At 45.1% G+C, this 21,975-nt stretch overlaps 1 protein-coding gene across 2 annotated transcripts in view; it reads left to right on the forward strand.

Moving 5' to 3' along the window:
* Positions 1-1,407: 1,407 nt before the first annotated feature.
* LOC142256076 (uncharacterized) overlaps positions 1,408-21,975 on the forward strand; it is a 39,349-nt gene continuing 18,781 nt past the window's right edge. Inside the window, exons 1-5 of one of the 2 annotated variants that reach the window (XM_075327586.1) lie at positions 1,408-1,526; positions 2,168-2,281; positions 2,369-2,515; positions 3,026-3,175; positions 18,677-18,819. In XM_075327586.1, the coding sequence (XP_075183701.1) occupies positions 1,409-1,526; positions 2,168-2,281; positions 2,369-2,515; positions 3,026-3,175; positions 18,677-18,786 (639 nt within the window). In that variant the 5' untranslated portion in view covers position 1,408 and the 3' untranslated portion in view covers positions 18,787-18,819. The remainder of the gene's footprint in view (positions 1,527-2,167; positions 2,282-2,368; positions 2,516-3,025; positions 3,176-18,676; positions 18,820-21,975) is intronic. The other variant, XM_075327585.1, reaches the window with a different exon arrangement.

Consider the following 21,975-nt stretch of genomic DNA (forward strand, 5'->3'; position numbering starts at 1 on the left):
TTAGGATGCCACTAGGTACACTGACTGTTTGCTAGTATAATGGCTTAGTTAAAAAGAGTTGGAGTGTGCAATGCAGGCAGACGTGCTCAGCAAATGTCTTTGCACTAGTGGGACTATAGCAAAGTCCAATAGCCACTTCTTGTATGCCACTAGGTACACTGAGTGTTTGCTAGTATAATGGCTTAGTTATAATGAGTTGGAGTGTGCAGAGGACAGGAGGGTACAGTGCCAGGATTGTGGGGCTCTGGGTAGAGGAATGGAAGCCTGCCTTTCTATTCCCTCCTAATGGTGAAATGCAGCGACGAAATCCCTGACCTTGGCTACACAGACGCTGTCTCTGTTTTCAATACCTGTCACCTATGGATCTCTGACCCTGCCGGTTTGAGCCCTTAAAAGGACTGATAGAAAGTGCTCTCCCTAAGCTGTCTAACGCTGTGTATGGAGCGCATACAGCTGTATCGGCGATAGGACTCAGGAGGACGGAGCTGCGCCAGTGATGTCTGACACCAAAGACGCAGAAGAGATAATGGCGTCCTGGAGGAAAATGTCCAGTTTTATAATGCAGGGACATGTGACATGGACATCCTATCACACATGCCGTTGCTTCTCTGGCTAAAAGTCCACTTAGCTGTGTGTGTGTCTGGGATTGGCTGACATGCTGGCCCACCCCACAAGACGCGCACGCTTAGGGAAGGAAGACAAGGAAAAAAAAAAAAATTGGCGATCGCCATTATAGAAACAGCAGTGATCTGAAGGCGCTGTTCACGCACACTATACACCGAAATGTCATAATAGTGTGATTCACAGAGTGATTTACACTATTACAGCGGAAACCAAGCTAGGAATTAGCTGTTTTTTTGCTGCTAGAACCGTTCTTGAACGTTTCTAGATCTATCGAGCTTTTGCAAAAAGCTCGAGTTCTAGTTCGATCTAGAACAGGCCCCAAAATCACTCGAGCCTAGAACTGGAGAACCTCGAACCACGAACCGCGCTCAACTCTAGTAATAGGATAAGGGATTTCATCTATTTAACTTATGAAAATGAAAATGGGGTGAAGTAATGGAAATTTACTTTTGGCAAGAGAGAGATAGTAAAAGCTTCTGTTGACAAATAAAATAATTCCACCCAAACTTCCGCAGGGAAGGCAAATATATCCTCCTGATATATTACCAGCTAATAGTTAAACATTGCAAAAAAGCAAACAATACAAGACCATTCTCTTAAGGCAAGATCAAATACAAAGACATTCTGATGGATTTGTAGTAAGAGTTATCATCATTGTATTGATGTATTACTAGAAACATGAACTTTGCTGAGAGCAGAATGACGCTGTTAGGGAAGTGTTTTGGGGTAGATCTCATCCATCCCATGATACAATAGTTTCTTTACCCTTCCAAACAGTATTTATATGATCCATGTATGCAGACAACAAGACACGCAGAAGAGAATCCGAGAAGCCACCCATTCATCCAAAATGAAGAACCTGGTTGCTTCACTTTGCTTGATCTCCGCTCTTGTTGTCTCAGGTAAGATGAATCTAGTCACTACACATTATATACACATAGGGCACCAAGGAGTGTTGTCAAACTTTATTGAAAAGTTCCTCTATCATTTTAAACAGGTTAAATGCAATTTCTTATGATTCTTGTACATCTCTGGTAAATCTGGTTTATGGCACCAATTTTCCCATATTCAAAAATAAACGGTGAAATTGGACCTACTGTAAATGTTTCTCAAAACATACCATGGTTTTATCACTTACTAAATCAAGTGGTGTGTTCCCATAGACCAAACATTCTTAACCAGAGATGGTTTTATTTAAACCCATTTTTACGCTACATAGATGATTTGTAAAAACTTGTGATTGATCTAAAAGGTTAATTCTCTTAAAGTAAAAGTAGTGGATGAAGAAAATTATCAAAACATGGTATGGGAATAAATAAAGAAAAGTTTAGACACCAATTATATAATAAAAAATCATTTATAAGTCGGTAATTCAAGTCGCGATAGGGCTAAGTGTTGGAAGTAACATGTATCCTGATCTTGTTGGGTATGATAATAAAAAAAATATGTCAATAACAATCAATATATTAATCTTGTCACCTGAATGCCTCTTAATTTTATGATTCTCACCATATAATATCACTGAAATATCTCCTTTTTTCAGCTCTGTCTTATAAATGTTATTCCTGCTTCGCTACTAACTCCACAAAATGTAATGCGTCTGAGATTGAATGTCTTGGAAATCGATGCATGACCACTTCCCAATATTATGACAGAAGTGAGTGTAACTTATTTCTTCTTTAAGAAAATTATGATGTCACCCTCTCAGTTCTTGTTTTCTGATGTTTATTTTCTTTTTTTGTAGAAGTTAATATGTTTAAATCAATACTGAAAAGCTGTGCAAATGAAACCATGTGTGGGACCAATGGCTCAGCAGCAATGGACAATATAAAGTATCGATTTTATGCCAAATGCTGCACTGGAGACTTATGCAACACTGATGGATATGAACGTAAGTGTCACAATGGAAATAACCATTTTAGAAAAAATGACTGACAAAACCAAAATATTACTCAAGTTCAAAATCAAGCAAAGATTTCTATGAAATGGAGCGCATAACATTGAAGGGAATCTCTCAGGAGGATTTTGCTATGTAATTCAAAAACCGCAATACTATCTGCGTTTTGTCAGCAGTAGATTATCACTACAGGACTAGCTGCCTCATGCCTCCTAGTCCTGCTGCTCTATAGAAACTTGGTCATACCACTGATTAGCAGCTGTCAATTTCTGTCAATATACAGGACTCAGCATTCTGAGTACTGCTAGATCTGCAGTAAATAAAATGGTGATTGTATCAAAATAATAGAATTAAGACCAGAAAATAACACATCACTAAAATAAAGGTTTCAGCTTCTAGATTATGCTGCTCTCAAATTACATAGCAAAAATCTGCTGACAGATTCCCTTTATATGTTTTAAGTCAATACGCAATCCAAATATTTCATTTTCTGTATTTCTCCAGTTATTCCCGAAGATCCATCACCAAATGGTGTGAAATGTCCATTTGCCTACTGTATCGGCACCTTTGAGGAATGTAACAGTACCAAAGAGATAAACTGCACTGGATCCATGAACAGATGTTTCCAATATAGGGGGCAAGTACATTATCTTGGTAAGCAATATGTATGATCTAATTGGATTTTATGGTGTTTGAAAGCAAAAGTTGTGTTAGTATCAATCCATGTAAAGCAAAAGGTTTATAGAGCTCCTGTGTAGTTATGAGCCCAAACTGTAAAATTCAGGGTCCGTACCAGACACCTAACATCCTTGCATTGTCCTCTAACAAGGTCTTCTTAGGAAAGTCCATGCTACTTTTCGGGTTTTGCTGCCCGGATAAAAAAATAAATAAAAAAATGGAAAAAGGAAGCAAAGTGGGGATAATAGGGGAACAACTATACTTACCGAATTTCCACACAGCTGCCACACTGTTTCCAGGTCTGCTCATTGCATCTTATGAGTATTCACTGTTTCCCTTGCCAATCATATGTGACAGCATCTGGGAATAGTTGCAGTCAGAAAGCGCCCCAAACATCTTGTCCCGACATGTGTAATTGGCTACCCTCACACTATCTCTCTAGGTTATCAAAGTGGAATAACAAAATAAATAAATAATTGGTAAAAATGGCTTAGAGTCCTCCATATATTTTGATACCCAGCACAGATAAAGCTGAAAGCTGGAGGCTGCAGCCCCCAGCTGTCTGCATCATCTTGGCAGTGTATCAAAATTAGAGGGACTCCAGGATGCTTTTTATAACTATTGAAATAAATAATTGATAAAATGGCATTGGGTCCCCCATCCAATTTTAATATCTAGACAAAATAAAGCAGACATCTATTGGCTGGTATTCTAAGGTTGGGGAGGCCTATGGTTATTGAGTAGAGTTGAGCGCGGTTCGCGGTTCGAGGTTCTCCAGTTCGCGGCTCGAGTGATTTTGGGGGCTGTTCTAGATCGAACTAGAACGCGAGCTTTTTTGCTAAAGCTCGATAGTTCTAGATACGTTCGAGAACGGTTCTAGCAGCAAAAAAAACAGTTAATTCCTAGCTGGCTTTCCACTGTAATAGTGTAAGTCACTCTGTGACTCACACTATTATGACATTTCAGTGTATAGTGTGCGGGAACAGCGCATTCATCGCCATTTTTTTTTCCTTGTCTTCCTTCCCTAAGCGCGCATGTGTAGTGGGGCGGGCCAGCATGTCAGCCAATCCCAGACACACACACAGCTAAGTGGACTTTTAGCCAGAGAAGCAACGGCATGTGTGATAGGATGTCCATGTCACATGTCCCTGCATTATAAACCGGACATTTTCCTCCAGCACGCCATTATCTGCCTTCTGCGTCCTTGGTGTCAGACATCACTGGCGCAGCTCCTATCGCCGATACTGCTGTATACGCTCCATACACAGCGCTGGACAGCTTAGGGATAGCACTTTCTATCAGTCATTTTAAGGGCTCATACCGACAGGGTCAGAGCCATAGAGTTTAAAAGCTACACAAGATGACAGCGTCTGTGTAGCTAAGGTCAGGGATTTCCTCGCTGCATTTCCCCATTAGGAGGGATAGAAAGGCAGGCTTCCATTCCTCTACCCAGAGCCCCACAATCCTGCCACTGTACCCTCCTGTCCTCTGCACACTCCAACTCATTATAACTAAGCCATTATACTAGCAAACACTGAGTGAACATAGTGGCATCCTAAACGTGACTATTGGACTTCTGTATAGTCTCACTAGTGTAAAGATATTTGCAGTACGTCTGCCTGCATTGCACACTCAAACTCATTATAACTAAGCCATTATACTAGCAAACACTGAGTGAACTTAGTGGCATCCTAAACGTGGCTATTGGACTTCTGTACAGTCTCACTAGTGCAAAGATATTTGCAGCACGTCTGCCTGCATTGCACACTCCAACTTATTGTTACTAAGCCATTATACTAGCAAACACTGAGTGAACTTAGTGGCATCCTAAACGTGGCTATTGGACTACTGTATAGTCCCACTAGTGCAAAGATATTTGCAGCACGTCTGCCTGCATTGCGCACTCCAACTCATTGTTACTAAGCCATTATACTAGCAAACACTGAGTGAACTTAGTGGCATCCTAAACGTGGCTATTGGACTTCTGTATAGTACCACTAGTGCAAAGATATTTGCAGCACGTCTGCCTGCATTGCACACTCCAACTTATTGTTACTAAGCCATTATACTAGCAAACACTGAGTGAACTTAGTGGCATCCTAAACGTGGCTATTGGACTTCTGTATTGTCCCACTAGTGCAAAGATATTTGCAGCACGTCTGCCTGCATTGCACACTCCAACTCATTGATACTAAGCCATTATACTAGAAAACACTGAGTGAACTTAGTGGCATCCTAAATGTGGCTATTGGACTTCTGTATAGCCCCACTAGTGCAAAGATATTTGCAGCACGTCTGCCTGCATTGCACACTCAAACTCTTTATAACTAAGCCATTATACTAGCAAACACTGAGTGAACTTAGTGGCATTCTAAACGTGGCTATTGGACTTCTGTATTGTCCCACTAGTGCAAAGATATTTGCAGCACGTCTGCCTGCAATGCACACTCCAACTCATTGTTACTAAGCCATTATACTAGCAAACACTGAGTGAACTTACTGGCATCCTAAACGTGGCTATTGGACTTCTGTATAGTCCCACTAGTGCAAAGATATTTGCAGCACGTCTGCCTACATTGCACACTCAAACTCTTTATAACTAAGCCATTATACTAGCAAACACTGAGTGAACTTAGTGGCATCCTAAACGTGGCTATTGGACTTCTGTATAGTCCCACTAGTGCAGAGATATTTGCAGCACGTCTGCCTGCATTGCACACTCCAACTCATTGTTACTAAGCCATTATACTAGCAAACACTGATTGAACTTAGTAACATCCTAAACGTGGCTATTGGACTTCTGTATAGTCCCACCAGTGCAAAGATATTTGCAGCACGTATGCCTGCATTGCACACTCCAACTCATTGTTACTAAGCCATTATACTAGCAAACACTGAGTGAACTTAGTGGCATCCTAAACGTGGCTATTGGACTTCTGTATAGTCCCACTAGTGCAAAGATATTTGCAGCACGTCTGCCTGCATTGCACACTCCAACTCATTGTTACTAAGCCATTATACTAGCAAACACTGAGTGAACTTAGTGGCATCCTAAACGTGGCTATTGGATTTCTGTATAGTCCCACTAGTGAAAAGATATTTGCAGCACGTCTGCCTGCATTGCACACTCCAACTCATTGTTACTAAGCCATTATGCTAGCAAAAACTGAGTGAACTTAGTGGCATCCTAAACGTGGCTATTGGACTTCTGTACAGTCCCACTAGTGCAAAGATATTTGCAGCATGTCTGCCTGCATTGCACACTCAAACTCATTATAACTAAGCCATTATACTAGCAAACACTGAGTGAACTTAGTGGCATCCTAAACGTGGCTATTGGACTTCTGTATAGTTCCACTAGTGCAAAGATATTTGCAGCACGTCTGCCTGCATTGCACACTCCAACACATTGTTACTAAGCCATTATACTAGCAAACACTGAGTGAACTTAGTAACATCCTAAACGTGGCTATTGGACTTCTGTATAGTCCCACTACTGCAAAGATATTTGCAGCACGTCTGCCTGCATTGCACACTCCAACTCATTGTTACTAAGCCATTATACTAGCAAACACTGAGTGAACTTAGTGGCATCCTAAACGTGGCTATTGGACTTCTGTATAGTCCCACTAGTGCAAACATATTTGCAGCACGTCTGCCTAAATTGCACACTCCAACTCATTGTTACTAAGCCATTATACTAGCAAACACTGAGTGAACTTAGTGGCATCCTAAACGTGGCTATTGCACTTCTGTATAGTCCCACTAGTGCAAAGATATTTGCAGCACGTCTGCCTGCATTGCACACTCCAGCTTATTGTTACTAAGCCATTATACTAGCAAACACTGAGTGAACTTAGTGGCATCCTAAACGTGGCTATTGGACTTCTGTATAGTCCCACTAGTGCAAAGATATTTGCAGCACGACTGCCTGCATTGCACACTCAAACTCATTATAGCTAAGCCATTATACTAGCAAACACTGAGTGAACTTAGTGGCATCCTAAACGTGGCTATTGGACTTCTGTATAGTCCCACTAGTGCAAAGATATTTGCAGCACGTCTGCCTGCATTGCACACTCCAACTCATTGTTACTAAGCCATTATACTAGCAAACACTGAGTGAACTTAGTGGCATCCTAAACGTGGCTATTGGACTTCTGTATAGTCCCACTAGTGCAAACATATTTGCAGCACGTCTGCCTAAATTGCACACTCCAACTCATTGTTACTAAGCCATTATACTAGCAAACACTGAGTGAACTTAGTGGCATCCTAAACGTGGCTATTGCACTTCTGTATAGTCCCACTAGTGCAAAGATATTTGCAGCACGTCTGCCTGCATTGCACACTCCAGCTTATTGTTACTAAGCCATTATACTAGCAAACACTGAGTGAACTTAGTGGCATCCTAAACGTGGCTATTGGACTTCTGTATAGTCCCACTAGTGCAAAGATATTTGCAGCACGACTGCCTGCATTGCACACTCAAACTCATTATAGCTAAGCCATTATACTAGCAAACACTGAGTGAACTTAGTGGCATCCTAAACGTGGCTATTGGACTTCTGTATAGTCCCACTAGTGCAAAGATATTTGCAGCACGTCTGCCTGCATTGCACACTCCAACTTATTGTTACTAAGCCATTATACTAGCAAACACTGAGTGAACTTAGTGGCATCCTAAATGTGGCTATTGGACTTCTGTATAGTCCCACTAGTGCAAAGATATTTGCAGCACGACTGCCTGCATTGCACACTCAAACTCATTATAACTAAGCCATTATACTAGCAAACACTGAGTGAACTTAGTGGCATCCTAAACGTGGCTATTGGACTTCTGTATAGTCCCACTAGTGCAAAGATATTTGCAGCACGTCTGCCTGTATTGCACACTCCAACTCATTGTTACTAAGCCATTATACTAGCAAACACTGAGTGAACTTATTGGCATCCTAAACGTGGCTATTGGACTTCTGTATAGTTCCACTAGTGAAAAGATATTTGCAGCACGTCTGCCTGCATTGCACACTCAAACTCATTATAACTAAGCCATTATACTAGCAAACACTGAGTGAACTTAGTGGCATCCTAAGCGTGGCTATTTGACTTCTGTATAGTCCCACTAGTGCAAAGATATTTGCAGCACGTCTGCCTGCATTGCACACTCCAACTCATTGTTACTAAGTTATTATACTAGCAAACACTGAGTGAACTTAGTGGCATCCTAAACGTGGCTATTGGACTTCTGTATAGTCCCACTAGTGCAAAGATATTTGCAGCACGTCTGCCTGCATTGCACACTCCAACTCATTATAACTAAGCCATTATACTAGCAAACACTGAGTGAACTTAGTGGCATCCTAAACGTGGCTATTGGACTTCTGTATAGTCTCACTAGTGCAAAGATATTTGCAGCACGTCTGCCTGCATTGCACACTCAAACTCATTGTTACTAAGCCATTATACTAGCAAACACTGAGTGAACTTAGTGGCATCCTAAACGTGGCTGTTGGACTTCAGTATTGTCCCACTGGTGCCAAGCTATTTGTAGCACCTGTGCAGTACACCCTCCTGCTCTGTTTTTAATAAGCTATAATGATAGCAAAAAATACTGCCATTTAGTGGCATCATAGAACTGGCTGTTGTATTTCATTATTGTCCCACTGGTGCCAAGCTATTTCTAGCACCTCTACATGACACCCTCATGCACATTTTGCTACGCTAATGTTATAGCAAACTCAGGGAATTCATTGCTGCATTTGATAATTCGAAGGGATAGAAAGTGAGGCTTCCTTTAGCTTTTCCTTCTGTTCATAGACAGCATCTCCAAGTTCACACCTGAAGAGCAATTTCTCCTCCACGTGTAAGTGTGGAGAGGCAGCTAGTGCGCATGCGTGTGCCGATTTACCCCAGCCGCAGCCTAACTCCAGTCTTTCGCCTAGTGAGTATGCTCAGCCTGACTGTGCCATTCCTGAGGCTAAGTCTTCATTTCGGGATACAGCGCATGCTCCCACACTTAGTGTGAAAAGCCTCTTTGCACAGGTACTTGCATTCCGTGCCGGGTCTAAGTCCTGTTTTGTGCCTAGACACCATGCTAAAGCTGATAGTCTTTTTTCAGAGACTGTATTTCTTGCAATTGACCATGCTCAGGCACTTACTGCATCAGAGACTAGGTCCGGTAATGAACTCTTTGGCCCTGCCCCTGGGGGGCCCATATAGACCACAGGGCATCAGGTGTCCTGACGATGTGGCCAGGCCACTCCCAAATGGCTTGCAGAGGCCCGCCCCTATGACTTGTCACCTCATTATTGATGGTCAGACGATGACTGGTGAGGTGTTTGGGTCATGACAGCCATGAGGTCATTATCGAAGTTGCGGTTCCAAACAGGACGCTAGTTATGCCACTCATGACGTGTCACTCTGCTTTTGTCTCCAGGAGGTGCATTGTGGTCCACCCTGGTTTGGGGCGGACCCAGGTTATAAAACGGGCTGGAGCCAACAAGGAGGTGTGCAGTCTTTTATTATGCTCCGAAAGAGCACACCTCCATGTGTTGAATCCATTGCGGCTTTAGGTAGGCAGGGATAGGGCGTTGATGCAGGCCGCCACCACAGTTGGTAACGCAGAACGGTTAAGACCAGCTCCTGTCCTACAAGTCCTGCTTGTGCAGCCCAGTGGCATTAACAGGCCTGCTGCTGCTGATGCGCCTGCTGTCCACAGGTGTGGCCCCAATGCTCACGGTCAGCATACTGAATGGCCCCTGTGATGTTAACAGGGAGTTCCTGGGCTGGGTGGGCATGTGGACCCTGTGACGCTAACAGGGCTCCCACTCTCAAGATCCGAGTGGCGACTAACTCGGTTCAGGCATCTATTAGTTTCATAGCCACACAGCTCTGTATCCTCAACCTAACCTTCCAGTTGCCAACCTCTCCTTTTCCATCTGGGAGCACGGTGGACACTGACTGCTAATGGGGATATATACCTTTCTCTTTCTTTTCTTATTAATTTTCGTTATATAGCGGTAACATAGTATATACCACCTTATCCAAATCTGCCAGTCCCACCATAACAGATGGTGTTTCTTCATCAAATGTTACTTTTGCTTAACCAACAAACCCATGGACAAAAACTTTTTTCCCCTTTCCAACACACCTGTTCCCCTTTTCACCAGCATATGTCCTTTTTCAACTCATTTGGTATATGACCAAAAGTGCAACTCTGCAGGGACACTGTACTCAATGCCGTCTCAGCACAGCAGCCAGCCCTCGGTCCCTCAGATGTGGACAAGTAAGACCATTTCCTCCTATCCATGACAAAGCATTGAGATTCACTCTGTGCAGCACTGGTGTTTACTGATAAAAGCAGATCTAAGAATCCGTACCACCTTCTGCAGATACTCCTGTATACGTGCGTCCCTTTCTATGGCAGGAATTATTTAGCCAAATTTGGTCTTGTACCGAGGATCTAACAGTGTGGCAACCCAGAAGTTAGCATTACTTCGAATTCGTACAATCCGAGGGTCATGTTGTAAGTAGTGCAGCAAGAAGGCGCTCATGTGTCTTGTGCATCCAGGAGGACCAAGTCCTTTGTTTGTTGGTGGCAGAGAGGTGAGAATCGTGCCTCCTTCCTCTGCCCTCTCCCCCCAACCTCGCACAACCGAAATGTGAGCAAGCTCTCACTCATCTGCTGAGTCTTCCATGCCCATCGCAAGTTCGTCCTCCATTTCTTCATGGGCTCCTGCACCTTCCTCAACAATTTTTGCTGATACTATGCGCCCTTGTTAATCCCTATCCCCCACCATGACTGCTGCCTAGGTGCCGCTCACCGTATGGACCTTGTACATCTTATTATCCCTTCTGCATATGACTCCTCCTGTACTTCCTCCCCTTCCTCTTGGACCAACACCTGACTCCGAATAATGCTTACAGTGTGCTCCATCTTGTAGATGACCAGAATTGTCACGCTGAGAATGGCATCGCCAGTGCTAAACATCTTCATCGACATTTGTAAACTGTGTAGAAGGGTGCATAGGTCCTTGATCTGACACCACTCCAGCAGCATGATATGCACCACCTCTGGATCAAGTTAGCCCAGGGTATACGTCATACCGTATTTCAGCAGGGCTCTGCGGTGCTGCCACAGACGCTGCAACATGTGCAGATTCCAATTCCTGCGTGTCGGAACATCACATTTCCGGCGTTTAACTGCCAGACCCTAAAGGCCCTGTCACACACAGAGATAAATCTGCGGCAGATCTGTTGTTGCAGTGAAATTGTGGACTATCAGTGCCAGGTTTGTGGCTGTGTACAAATGGAACAATATGTCCCTGATTTCACTGCAACCACAGATCTGCCAAAGATTTATCTCTGTGTGTGACAGGGCCTTAAGACTTCAGGAGCGATGAAAGTTGTTGAGCTGCTGGGTGCGAAGGATGAAAGTGAGCACATAGCAGCGTGCCCGCTGCACAAGGCCATGTAGGCCGGGATGGTATTTTAAAAATTGCTGGAGAATCAGATTCAACACGTGAGCCATACAAGGCACGTGTGTCACACTGCCCTGACGAAGGGCCGCAGACAGGTTTGCATCATTGCCGCACACGACTGTTAAGTCACCAACGTAGTCCACTCAATCAATTTGTACTCCGGTCGCCAGGTGACAACGTGTTCCTTTCGTGCATAGTGCTGATGATGGGAAAGGAGTCGATGCCTGCGGCGCAGGTGGACGCAGGTTATGGTCACCCACTGGGTTGCGTTACCTTGACAGATACAGAACCACAGGCTGAATGTAGGTGGTGGGTATCTCACAGATGAAGTACCATCATTCAGCTACAACCAATGGGAAGACACCACACCCTTTTTTAGGCCCCTCCTGTCTGCAGACCGCTGCCAGACAAAGCTATGAACATCTTGTTACTGTTACCCCCAGTTCAGTTTTATGAGTTTGTGTGCTTGTTACCTGACTACGTTTCCTGCTTGCTGTTTATGTACCTCGTTGGCCGATCCGCATTTCACCTCTGCTTGTTTTCTGATTAAGTCCTGGCCATCCCATTCTGTTCCTCTTCCTCAATTAATGTTTTTGACCCTGCATGACTACTATTCTCTGGAACTGCAGCCTTCCACAGGTATTGATCAACTTGGGCCCTGTGTAATTCCAAATCACTGTATAGGGGTTAAAGGGTTTCAGGGTTCTGGGTGTCCAGCTTGGTGAGTGGCTTGCCTCTAGCCTATCCTTTACAGCCCATCTGAGTTTGTCGATCCAGGCAGACGTTACACCGTGCCCTCTGCAGAAGGCCATGTAGGCCGGGATAGTGTTTTAAAAATTGCTGGACAACCAGGTTCAACACGTGAGCCATACAAGGCACGTGTGCCACATTGCCCTGAAGAAGGGTCGCAGACTGGTTTGCATCATTGTCGCACCCGACCTTCCCTGGCTGCTAGTTGAGTGGAGACAACCATTGATGAAACTTAGTCTCACTCTCCAGAGCTAACCGTCCACAATTCCTCAGCGTTGTCTCACATTTCCCCTACATTTCAAAGTAAATATTTGACCGCCTGATGGCCTTGAGCTCTGCTGCCAGCATAGTAAGGAGGTGTGTGAGATTCCTTGGGCGCAGTTACAACGCGGGTGGCCTGACCACACAGGGTTTGGGCCAAGGTGGAGGACCCACACGAGGTTGAGGAGGCAGAAGCAGTGGAGGAACTTGTACATACAGATGAAGGATTGACACACAAGTCGTGTGGACGGCAAGACTTGTACAGCAAACCCTTCTCCATCTCTCACAATAGTTACCCAGTGCCCAGTCAGCAACATGTAACTCTCCTGTCCATTCTTACTGGTCCAAGTATCTGTGGTGAAATGCACCCTGTCACACACAGAGTTTCTCAAGGAATCGGTGAGGTTGTGTGCGACCTGCTGTGGTAGCGCGGGCACGCCTTTCTTGAAGAAGGAGTGACGACGGGCCATCGGCTCTTGGGGCACTGCAATGGGCATAAGGTCTCGAAAATCCTCGGTCTCAAAAGGGTGTAAAGGCAGCCTTTCTGTTGCCAACAAGTTGCAGATGATGAAACTCAACCTCTTAGGCATGTCATGCCCTTCGAAAATCATGTAAAACACCCTGGATGACCCAGGGGAAGAAAAGTCCTCTGAGAGCCATGACTTGTTCATCTTGGTTCTTTTAGAAACACAGCGATGGGACTCCAACCACAGTCTCCCTCGTTGCCACTAATTGGGCCACACACACACCCCACTTGACTGGCATCAGTTGACCCCCTTTTGAAAAAGAAAAAGATGCTTTGCATGAAGCACTCTCAAAAATACGCGTGCCTTTCCCGTCCCCTGGATGACCCAGGGGAAGAAAAGTCCTCTGAGAGCCATGACTTGTTCATCTTGGTTCTTTTAGAAACACAGCGAGGGGACTCCAACCACAGTCTCCCTCGTTGCCACTAATTAGGCCACACACACCCCACTTGACTGGCATCAGTTGACCCCCCATTTGAAAAAGAAAAAGATGCTTTGCATGAAGCACTCTCAAAAATACGCGTGCGTTTCGCCTCCCCTGGCTGACCCAGGGGAAGAAAAGTCCTCTGAGAGCCATGACTTGTTTATCTTGGTTCTTTTAGAAACACAGCGAGGGGACTCCAACCACAGTCTCCCTCGTTGCCACTAATTGGGCCACACACACCCCACTTGACTGGCATCAGTTGACCCCCCTTTTGAAAAAGAAAAAGATGCTTTGCATGAAGCACTCTCAAAAATACGCGTGCCTTTCGCCTCCCCTGGCTGACCCAGGGGAAGAAAAGTCCTCTGAGAGCCATGACTTGTTCATCTTGGTTCTTTTAGAAACACAGCGAGGGGACTCCAACCACAGTCTCCCTCGTTGCCACTAATTGGGCCACACACACCCCACTTGACTGGCATCAGTTGACCCCCTTTTGAAAAAGAAAAAGATGCTTTGCATGAAGCATTCTCAAAAATATGCGTGCCTTTCCCGTCCCCTGGATGACCCAGGGGAAGAAAAGTCCTCTGAGAGCCATGACTTGTTCATCTTGGTTCTTTTAGAAACACAGCGAGGGGACTCCAACCACAGTCTCCCTCGTTGCCACTAATTGGGCCACACACACCCCACTTGACTGGCATCAGTTGACCCCCCTTTTGAAAAAGAAAAAGATGCTTTGCATGAAGCACTCTCAAAAATACGCGTGCCTTTCCCGTCCCCTGGCTGACCCAGGGGAAGAAAAGTCCTCTGAGAGCCATGACTTGTTCATCTTGGTTATTTTAGAAACACAGCGAGGGGACTCCAACCACAGTCTCCCTCGTTGCCACTAATTGGGCCACACACACCCCACTTGACTGGCATCAGCTGACCCCCCTTTTGAAAAAGAAAAAGATGCTTTGCATGAAGCACTCTCAAAAATACGCGTGCCTTTCCTGTCCCCTGGCTGACCCAGGGGAAGAAAAGTCCTCTGAGAGCCATGTCCACATTGTCAGTGGACAGACACGTGTGCTTATCTGCCAGCAGACCCCCAGCAGCACTGAAGACAGGTTCCGAGAGAACGCTGGCTGCAGGACACGACAAGATCCCCAAGGCATACGTGGCAAGCTCAGGCAATTTATCCAGATTGGGAGCCTAAAATGAGCAGGGCTCAAGTTGCACAGTAATGGCATCGATGTTTCCTTGCATATACTCATATATCTGTGTCTCCTCCTCTTTTTCCTTGTCCAGCTCTTTTGTTTTCGCATGAATATATGTCCTTGTCACTTTCCCATGTGTTTGTGTTGTGTTGTGAGTTGTTTGTCATCTTTTGGACAGCTTTGAGGGTGTTTTCTAGGTGTTTTTATGTGTTTGTGATTGCCTGCCATTGTTTCCTATGCAGCTCGAGTTCGGTTCGTCGAACGTTCGACGAACCGAACTCGAACGGGACCTCCATTCGGCGAACCGACCTCGAGCCGAACCGCGACCGGTTCGCTCATCTCTATTATTGAGCCCTCCTCAGCCTAAAAATAGCAGCCTGCAGCTGCCAAAGTATTGGCACATCCATTAGATGAAAGATTCCTGGCTCTTACCCTGCTCATCCTGATTGCCACAATGTGGTGGCAATCAGTTTAAAATAAGGGATTAATGACAACTGGGATTTGTCAAAAAAACTATGAGACCCTTGATTACCAATCGTGTAAGTAATAGAAATAAACACAAAACACAGAGTAAAACCTTTTATTTAAAAATTAAAAAACCCTCTTTCTCCAAATTATTAACCCTTAAAACCCCCCTGCAGGGCCAATGTAATCAATATGAAGATGTCCCCTGACAATTTTGGCTCTGCTACATCCAGAAGGCACAGTGCTTGGTCACATTCGAAAGCTTGACCGATCACTGCAGTGTTTGGGACACACTGGCAGAATCCCATCTTTGAGAGTGGTGTAGTCAGTGAGTTCACCTGAGGTCACACCTGCTGTTCTCATGGTACCCTAGCTGTGACCTATGGTGAACTCACTTGAGGTGAACTCATTAAACTTAATTTTTGGAATCTGTCATTAAGTTCAATGGATCTGGATTACCAGATTATTGATTTCAATGGTGCTGGATTATCTAATTAGCCAACACCTTTGCAGTCAATAATCTGGTAATCTGGTAGCATTAACTCTATGCTGCATTACCAGAATTCGCACACATTCTGGTAATCTGGGATTGAGTTCAATGAGTTCACCTGAAGTGAGTCCACCTGAGGTCACAGATAGGGTACCATGCAAACCCCAGCAGTGACCTCAGGTGAACTTATTGAACTCAATGACAGATTAGGCTATATGCAAACATTGAGTATTTCTTTGCAGACATTTCTGCACCATATCTGCATCTCCTGCCAGAAAAACACACCAAAAATGCATAAAAAAAGCATTTTGTTTTTGGTGCATTTTTCTACAAAAAGATGCAAAAATATCAGGTGAGTTTACCTGAGGTCATAGTTGGTTTACTGTGGTAACCTCAGCTGTAAACTTTGGTGGGCTCACTGATGTTACTGCTCTCACAACTGTGTTTTCGTCAGTGTGTTTCAATGGCCTTAGTGATCGGTCACGTTTTCTAATGTTGGCTGTAGTGATGAGCGAGTACTAAAAAGCTCGGGTGCTCGAAGCTCGGGCCGAGCCTCCCAAGATACTCGTGTACTCGGGCCGAGCAACGAGCCCAATGTTATCCTATGGGAGACCCGAGTATTTTTGTGAAATGACCCCCCGGCAGCATGGAGAAACCCTAAAAATGGCACAAAAGTCTCAGAAGAGTGCTCAAATGACATGGCAACAGCATGGGGAAGACCCCTTGAAGCATTTATCACTCAAAAGTCACAGCTGTGAACAATTTTGTCCGCGTTTCACGCCATTTTTACGGACTCACCAGAAAACCTTCCAAAATGACCCCAAAATGATTTTTCATGGCGGAAATGTTAAGGGCACATACCCAATAGTGAGATAGAGCTGGTGTATGTTACTTTTTGAGATTAATACATGAAAGATTTTACGTGAAAACATTGTGTGGCACTCCGATGTCCCTGAGAAGAGACGTACATGAAGGCCTCTTGAGTCTAATGTGCCCATTTTGAGGAAGTGAGTCTTTGTAGTATTTTCCTTTGCCAGGGCAGCCAAAAATTGGGAGGCTCCACGTTGTCCTGGATAGAGACGTGCATGAGGGCCTGTAAACCTGAAGTGCCCATTGTAAGGAAGTGGGTGTATTGTAGTATAGCCCTTAGGCAGGGCAGCCAAAAATTGGGAGGCTCCACGTTGTCCCTGGATAGAGACGTGCATGAGGGCCTGTAAACCTGAAGTGCCCATTGGAAGGAAGTGGGTCTATTGTAGTATAGCCCTTAGGCAGGGCAGCCAAAAATTGGGAGGCTCCACGTTGTCCCTGGATAGAGACGTGCATGAGGGCCTGTAAACCTGAAGTGCCCATTGTAAGGAAGTGGGTCTATTGTAGTATAGCCCTTAGGCAGGGCAGCCAAAAATTGGGAGGCTCCACATTGTCCCTGGATAGAGACGTGCATGATGGCCTGTAAACCTGAAGTGCCCATTGTAAGGAAGTGGGTCTATTGTAGTATAGCCCTTAGGCAGGGCAGCCAAAAATTGGGAGGCTCCACGTTGTCCCTGGATAGAGACGTGCATGAGGGCCTGTAAACCTGAAGTGCCCATTGTAAGGAAGTGGGTGTATTATAGTATAGCCCTTAGGCAGGGCAGCCAAAAATTGGGAGGCTCCACATTGTCCCTGGATAGAGACGTGCATGATGGCCTGTAAACCTGAAGTGCCCATTGTAAGGAAGTGGGTCTATTGTAGTATAGCCCTTAGGCAGGGCAGCCAAAAATTGGGAGGCTCCACGTTGTCCCTGGATAGAGACCTGTTAGGTTCTTAGTGCCTCCGTGCTTGCATTTAAAAACCGCACGTGTGTGCCTGTTGGTGGCAGCTTTCCGCTGCATTTGTGTGAGTTTTGCAAAAACTTGGATATAACGCACAAGTCTAGTGAATACACATCAGCACAGCATTGCAAAATGCGCAAGGGCGTTGTCAACGAACAAGGAAGTGGACGTGATGGTGGTGCAGGCAGAGACCGAGGTTGTGTGCAAGCTCTAATTTCGCCACAACAAAGGGCAACATCTAGTCGCTCGCACGTCCTGTCCCAAATTCTTGGGGACCGCAGCAGTACACCGCTCTTGAACCAAGACCAGTGTCAACAGGTTGTTAGTTGGATAGCGGATAATGCTTCCAGTCAGATTGGCACCACCACAAACACTCTGTCTTCCACACGGTCAAGTGTCAGTAGCCGTGATACTGCACCGCACATTTCAGAACCTGATCCTCCTTCCTACCACCAGGCCGAGTACACGTCCACGGACATTACTGATCCCACACTTGGACACTCGGAAGAGCTGTTCGTTCACGTTTCCATTCACAAATTCTGGCCTCTCGCCAGCTCCTGTTGAAGTGGGCCATGACGAGATTGTATGTACAGATGCCCAAATATTTGAGCAGCCACGTTCTCACGAAGTTGGCAACGTGTCTCAACAAGGGGTGGACGATGATGAGACACAATTGTCAGGAAGTCAGGAGGAGGAGCAGGGTGCGGAAGAGGAAGACGACGTGGTGGACGATCCAGTAACTGACCCAACCTGGCAGGAGGATATGCAGAGCGAGGACAGCAGTGCACAGGGGGAGGGAGGCGTAGCATCACAACAGGCAGTAAGAAGCAGAGTGGTGGCCCCAGGCAGACGTCAGGCAACTGTTCCCCGGAACAACACGACACAAGGTGCCTGTACAAATGTTAGGTCTTCCCGAGTCTGGCTGTAATACTATTGTATGTATTGAGGATTTCGATTGCGTTAGGGCAATGACAACCAGAGACGAGTTCTTGGTGCAAGACGTTTATAATATGCAACCAGCAAATATGTACATAAACGGAACAAAAACACAGTAGAACATAAATACAGGAAATACCTTCCAGGGACGGAGCGAAAGGGAATTCCCGGGACCGCGCACCGGACTCCCCCAGGGAGACCACCAAGAGCGAACCCCTATACAGGGACTGTCTGGCAATCACCCCAGAAGCCCTAAATGCGCAGCAGCCGGGACACAAAAGGGCAATAGGTAAGTCGAAAAATGTCCGTACGTGATGTGAGTCCAGAGTAGAGTTGAGCGCGGTTCGTGGTTCGTGGTTCTCCAGTTCTAGGCTCGAGTGATTTTTGGGCTGTTCGAGATCGAACTAGAACTCGAGCTTTTTGCTAAAAGCTCGATAGTTCTAGATACGTTCGAGAACGGTTCTAGCAGCAAAAAGCAGGGCTTTTTACAGCTACAGTGAGCAGGAGCCATCGCTGGCAGCCTGCCACAAGCTGGTAACCAAGATAAACATCGGGTATCCAAGCAAAGCGCTTTGGTTAGTAACCCGATGTTTATCTTAGTTACGTGCAGGAAGCCCACACTTTCCCGCTCAGCTCGCTCCACCCCCTCCTGCCCGCGGCATGTACACATACATACACATACACAAACACACACACACACACACATCCACCCCCCCCCCCCCACCCCCCCCCCGCCCGCCCGCCCGCCCGCTCGCTCGCTCGCTCGCTCGGCTTACCTGCGGTGATGAAGTCCCGCCATCCCGACCTCAGCGCTGTCACTGTCCTCCATGGCCGCCGCTTGTCACATCACCTATCGCTTCCGACCCGAGACTGACACTGGCGGTGACGTCACGGACCTCTCGCGATACTTGATGTGAAGGCGCCGGTCATTGACCTCAGTGACAGGGGCTGTCAGTGTGCTGGAGATCAGCGCAGGTAATGTACCTCACTGACAGCAGCACTTGTCACCCCCCTGCAGTGACCTGGGCTGACCCATTGATGTTAGCTCAGGTCACTGCACTGCTCTCCCAGCCAATGGGGAACATCCTGCTCTTCATTGACTGGGACAGTGTGCATCGTCATGGCAACCCCTTGGATTACACCAGACCTGGATTTGTTTTTCAATCTAATAAATTGGTTAAAGAGGGAATGTTTTGGGGAGTGTTTTTTCAAATAAAAATGTGTTTGTCGTGTATTTTTTTTTTATTACTGACTGGGTTGGTGATGTCGGGTATCTGATAGACGCCTGACCTCACCAACCCCAGGGCTTGATGCCAGGTGACATTACACATCTGGTATTAACCCCAAATATTACCCCGTTTGCCACCGCACCAGGGCGCGGGATGAGCTGGGGCGAAGCACCAGGATTGGCGCATCTAATGGATGCGCCACTTCTGGGGCGGCTGCGGCCTGCTATTTTTAGGCTGGGGAGATTCCAATAACCATGGACCTCCCTAGTCTGAGAATATCAGGCCCCAGCTGTCTGCTTTACCTTGGCTGGTGATCCAATTTTGGGGGACCCCTACGTGTTTTTTTTTTTAATTATTTATTTAATTTAAAATAACAGCGTGGGGTGCCCTCAGTTTTGGATTACCAGCCAAGGTGAGGTTGCCAGCTGTGGTCTGCAGGCTGCAGCCGTCTGCTTTACCCTAGCTGGCTACAAAACTAGGGGGAACCCTATGTCATTTTTTTTTCATTTTTTTGGCTAAATACAAAGCTAAGCACCCCTTAGTGCCACATGAAAGGTACCAAAGGGTGTTCCACTTTTTCTCCATTTTTTTCTCCACTTTCTCTCCACTTTTTCTCCACTTTTTCTCCATTTTTTTCTCCACTTATTCTCCACTTTTTCTCCTCTTATTCTCCACTTTTTCTCCACTTATTCTCCACTTTTTCTCCTCTTATTCTCCACTTTTTCTCCACTTTTTCTCCACTTTTTCTCCATTTTTTTCTCCACTTTCTCCACTTTTTCTCCACTTTTTTCTCCACTTTTTCTCCTCTTATGCTCCACTTTTTCTCCTCTTAATCTCCACTTTTTCTCCACTTTTTCTCCACTTTTTTCTCCACTTTTTCTCCTCTTATGCTCCACTTTTTCTCCACTTTTTCTCCACTTTTTCTCCACTTTTTCTCCTCTTAATCTCCACTTTTTCTCCTCTTATGCTCCACTTTTTCTCCACTTTTTCTCCACTTTTTCTCCACGTTTTCTCCACTTTTTTCTCCACTTTTTCTCCTCTTATGCTCCACTTTTTCTCCACTTTTTCTCCACTTTTTCTCCACTTTTTCTCCACGTTTTCTCCACGTTTTCTCCACTTTTTTCTCCACTTTTTCTCCTCTTATGCTCCACTTTTTCTCCACTTTTTCTCCACTTTTTCTCCTCTTAATCTCCACTTTTTCTCCACTTTTTCTCCACTTTTTCTCCACTTTTTCTCCACTTTTTTCTCCACTTTTTCTCCACTTTTTCTCCTCTTATGCTCCACTTTTTCTCCACTTTTTCTCCACTTTTTCTCCACTTTTTCTCCTCTTATGCTCCACTTTTTCTCCACTTTTTCTCCACTTTTTCTCCTCTTATGCTCCACTTTTTCTCCACTTTTTCTCCACTTTTTTCTCCACTTTTTCTCCTCTTATGCTCCACTTTTTCTCCACTTTTTCTCCACTTTTTCTCCACTTTTTCTCCTCTTATGCTCCACTTTTTCTCCACTTTTTCTCCATTTTTTTCTCCACTTATTCTCCACTTTTTCTCCTCTTATTCTCCACTTTTTCTCCACTTTTTCTCCACTTTTTCTCCTCTTATTCTCCACTTTTTCTCCACTTTTTCTCCACTTTTTCTCCATTTTTTTCTCCACTTTCTCCACTTTTTCTCCACTTTTTTCTCCACTTTTTCTCCTCTTATGCTCCACTTTTTCTCCTCTTAATCTCCACTTTTTCTCCACTTTTTCTCCACTTTTTTCTCCACTTTTTCTCCTCTTATGCTCCACTTTTTCTCCACTTTTTCTCCACTTTTTCTCCACTTTTTCTCCTCTTAATCTCCACTTTTTCTCCTCTTATGCTCCACTTTTTCTCCACTTTTTCTCCACTTTTTCTCCACGTTTTCTCCACTTTTTTCTCCACTTTTTCTCCTCTTATGCTCCACTTTTTCTCCACTTTTTCTCCACTTTTTCTCCACTTTTTCTCCACGTTTTCTCCACGTTTTCTCCACTTTTTTCTCCACTTTTTCTCCTCTTATGCTCCACTTTTTCTCCACTTTTTCTCCACTTTTTCTCCTCTTAATCTCCACTTTTTCTCCACTTTTTCTCCACTTTTTCTCCACTTTTTCTCCACTTTTTTCTCCACTTTTTCTCCACTTTTTCTCCTCTTATGCTCCACTTTTTCTCCACTTTTTCTCCACTTTTTCTCCACGTTTTCTCCACGT

The sequence above is a fragment of the Anomaloglossus baeobatrachus genome, chromosome 11 (assembly GCF_048569485.1).
Source record: "Anomaloglossus baeobatrachus isolate aAnoBae1 chromosome 11, aAnoBae1.hap1, whole genome shotgun sequence".
NCBI classification, from domain to species: Eukaryota; Metazoa; Chordata; class Amphibia; order Anura; family Aromobatidae; genus Anomaloglossus; species Anomaloglossus baeobatrachus.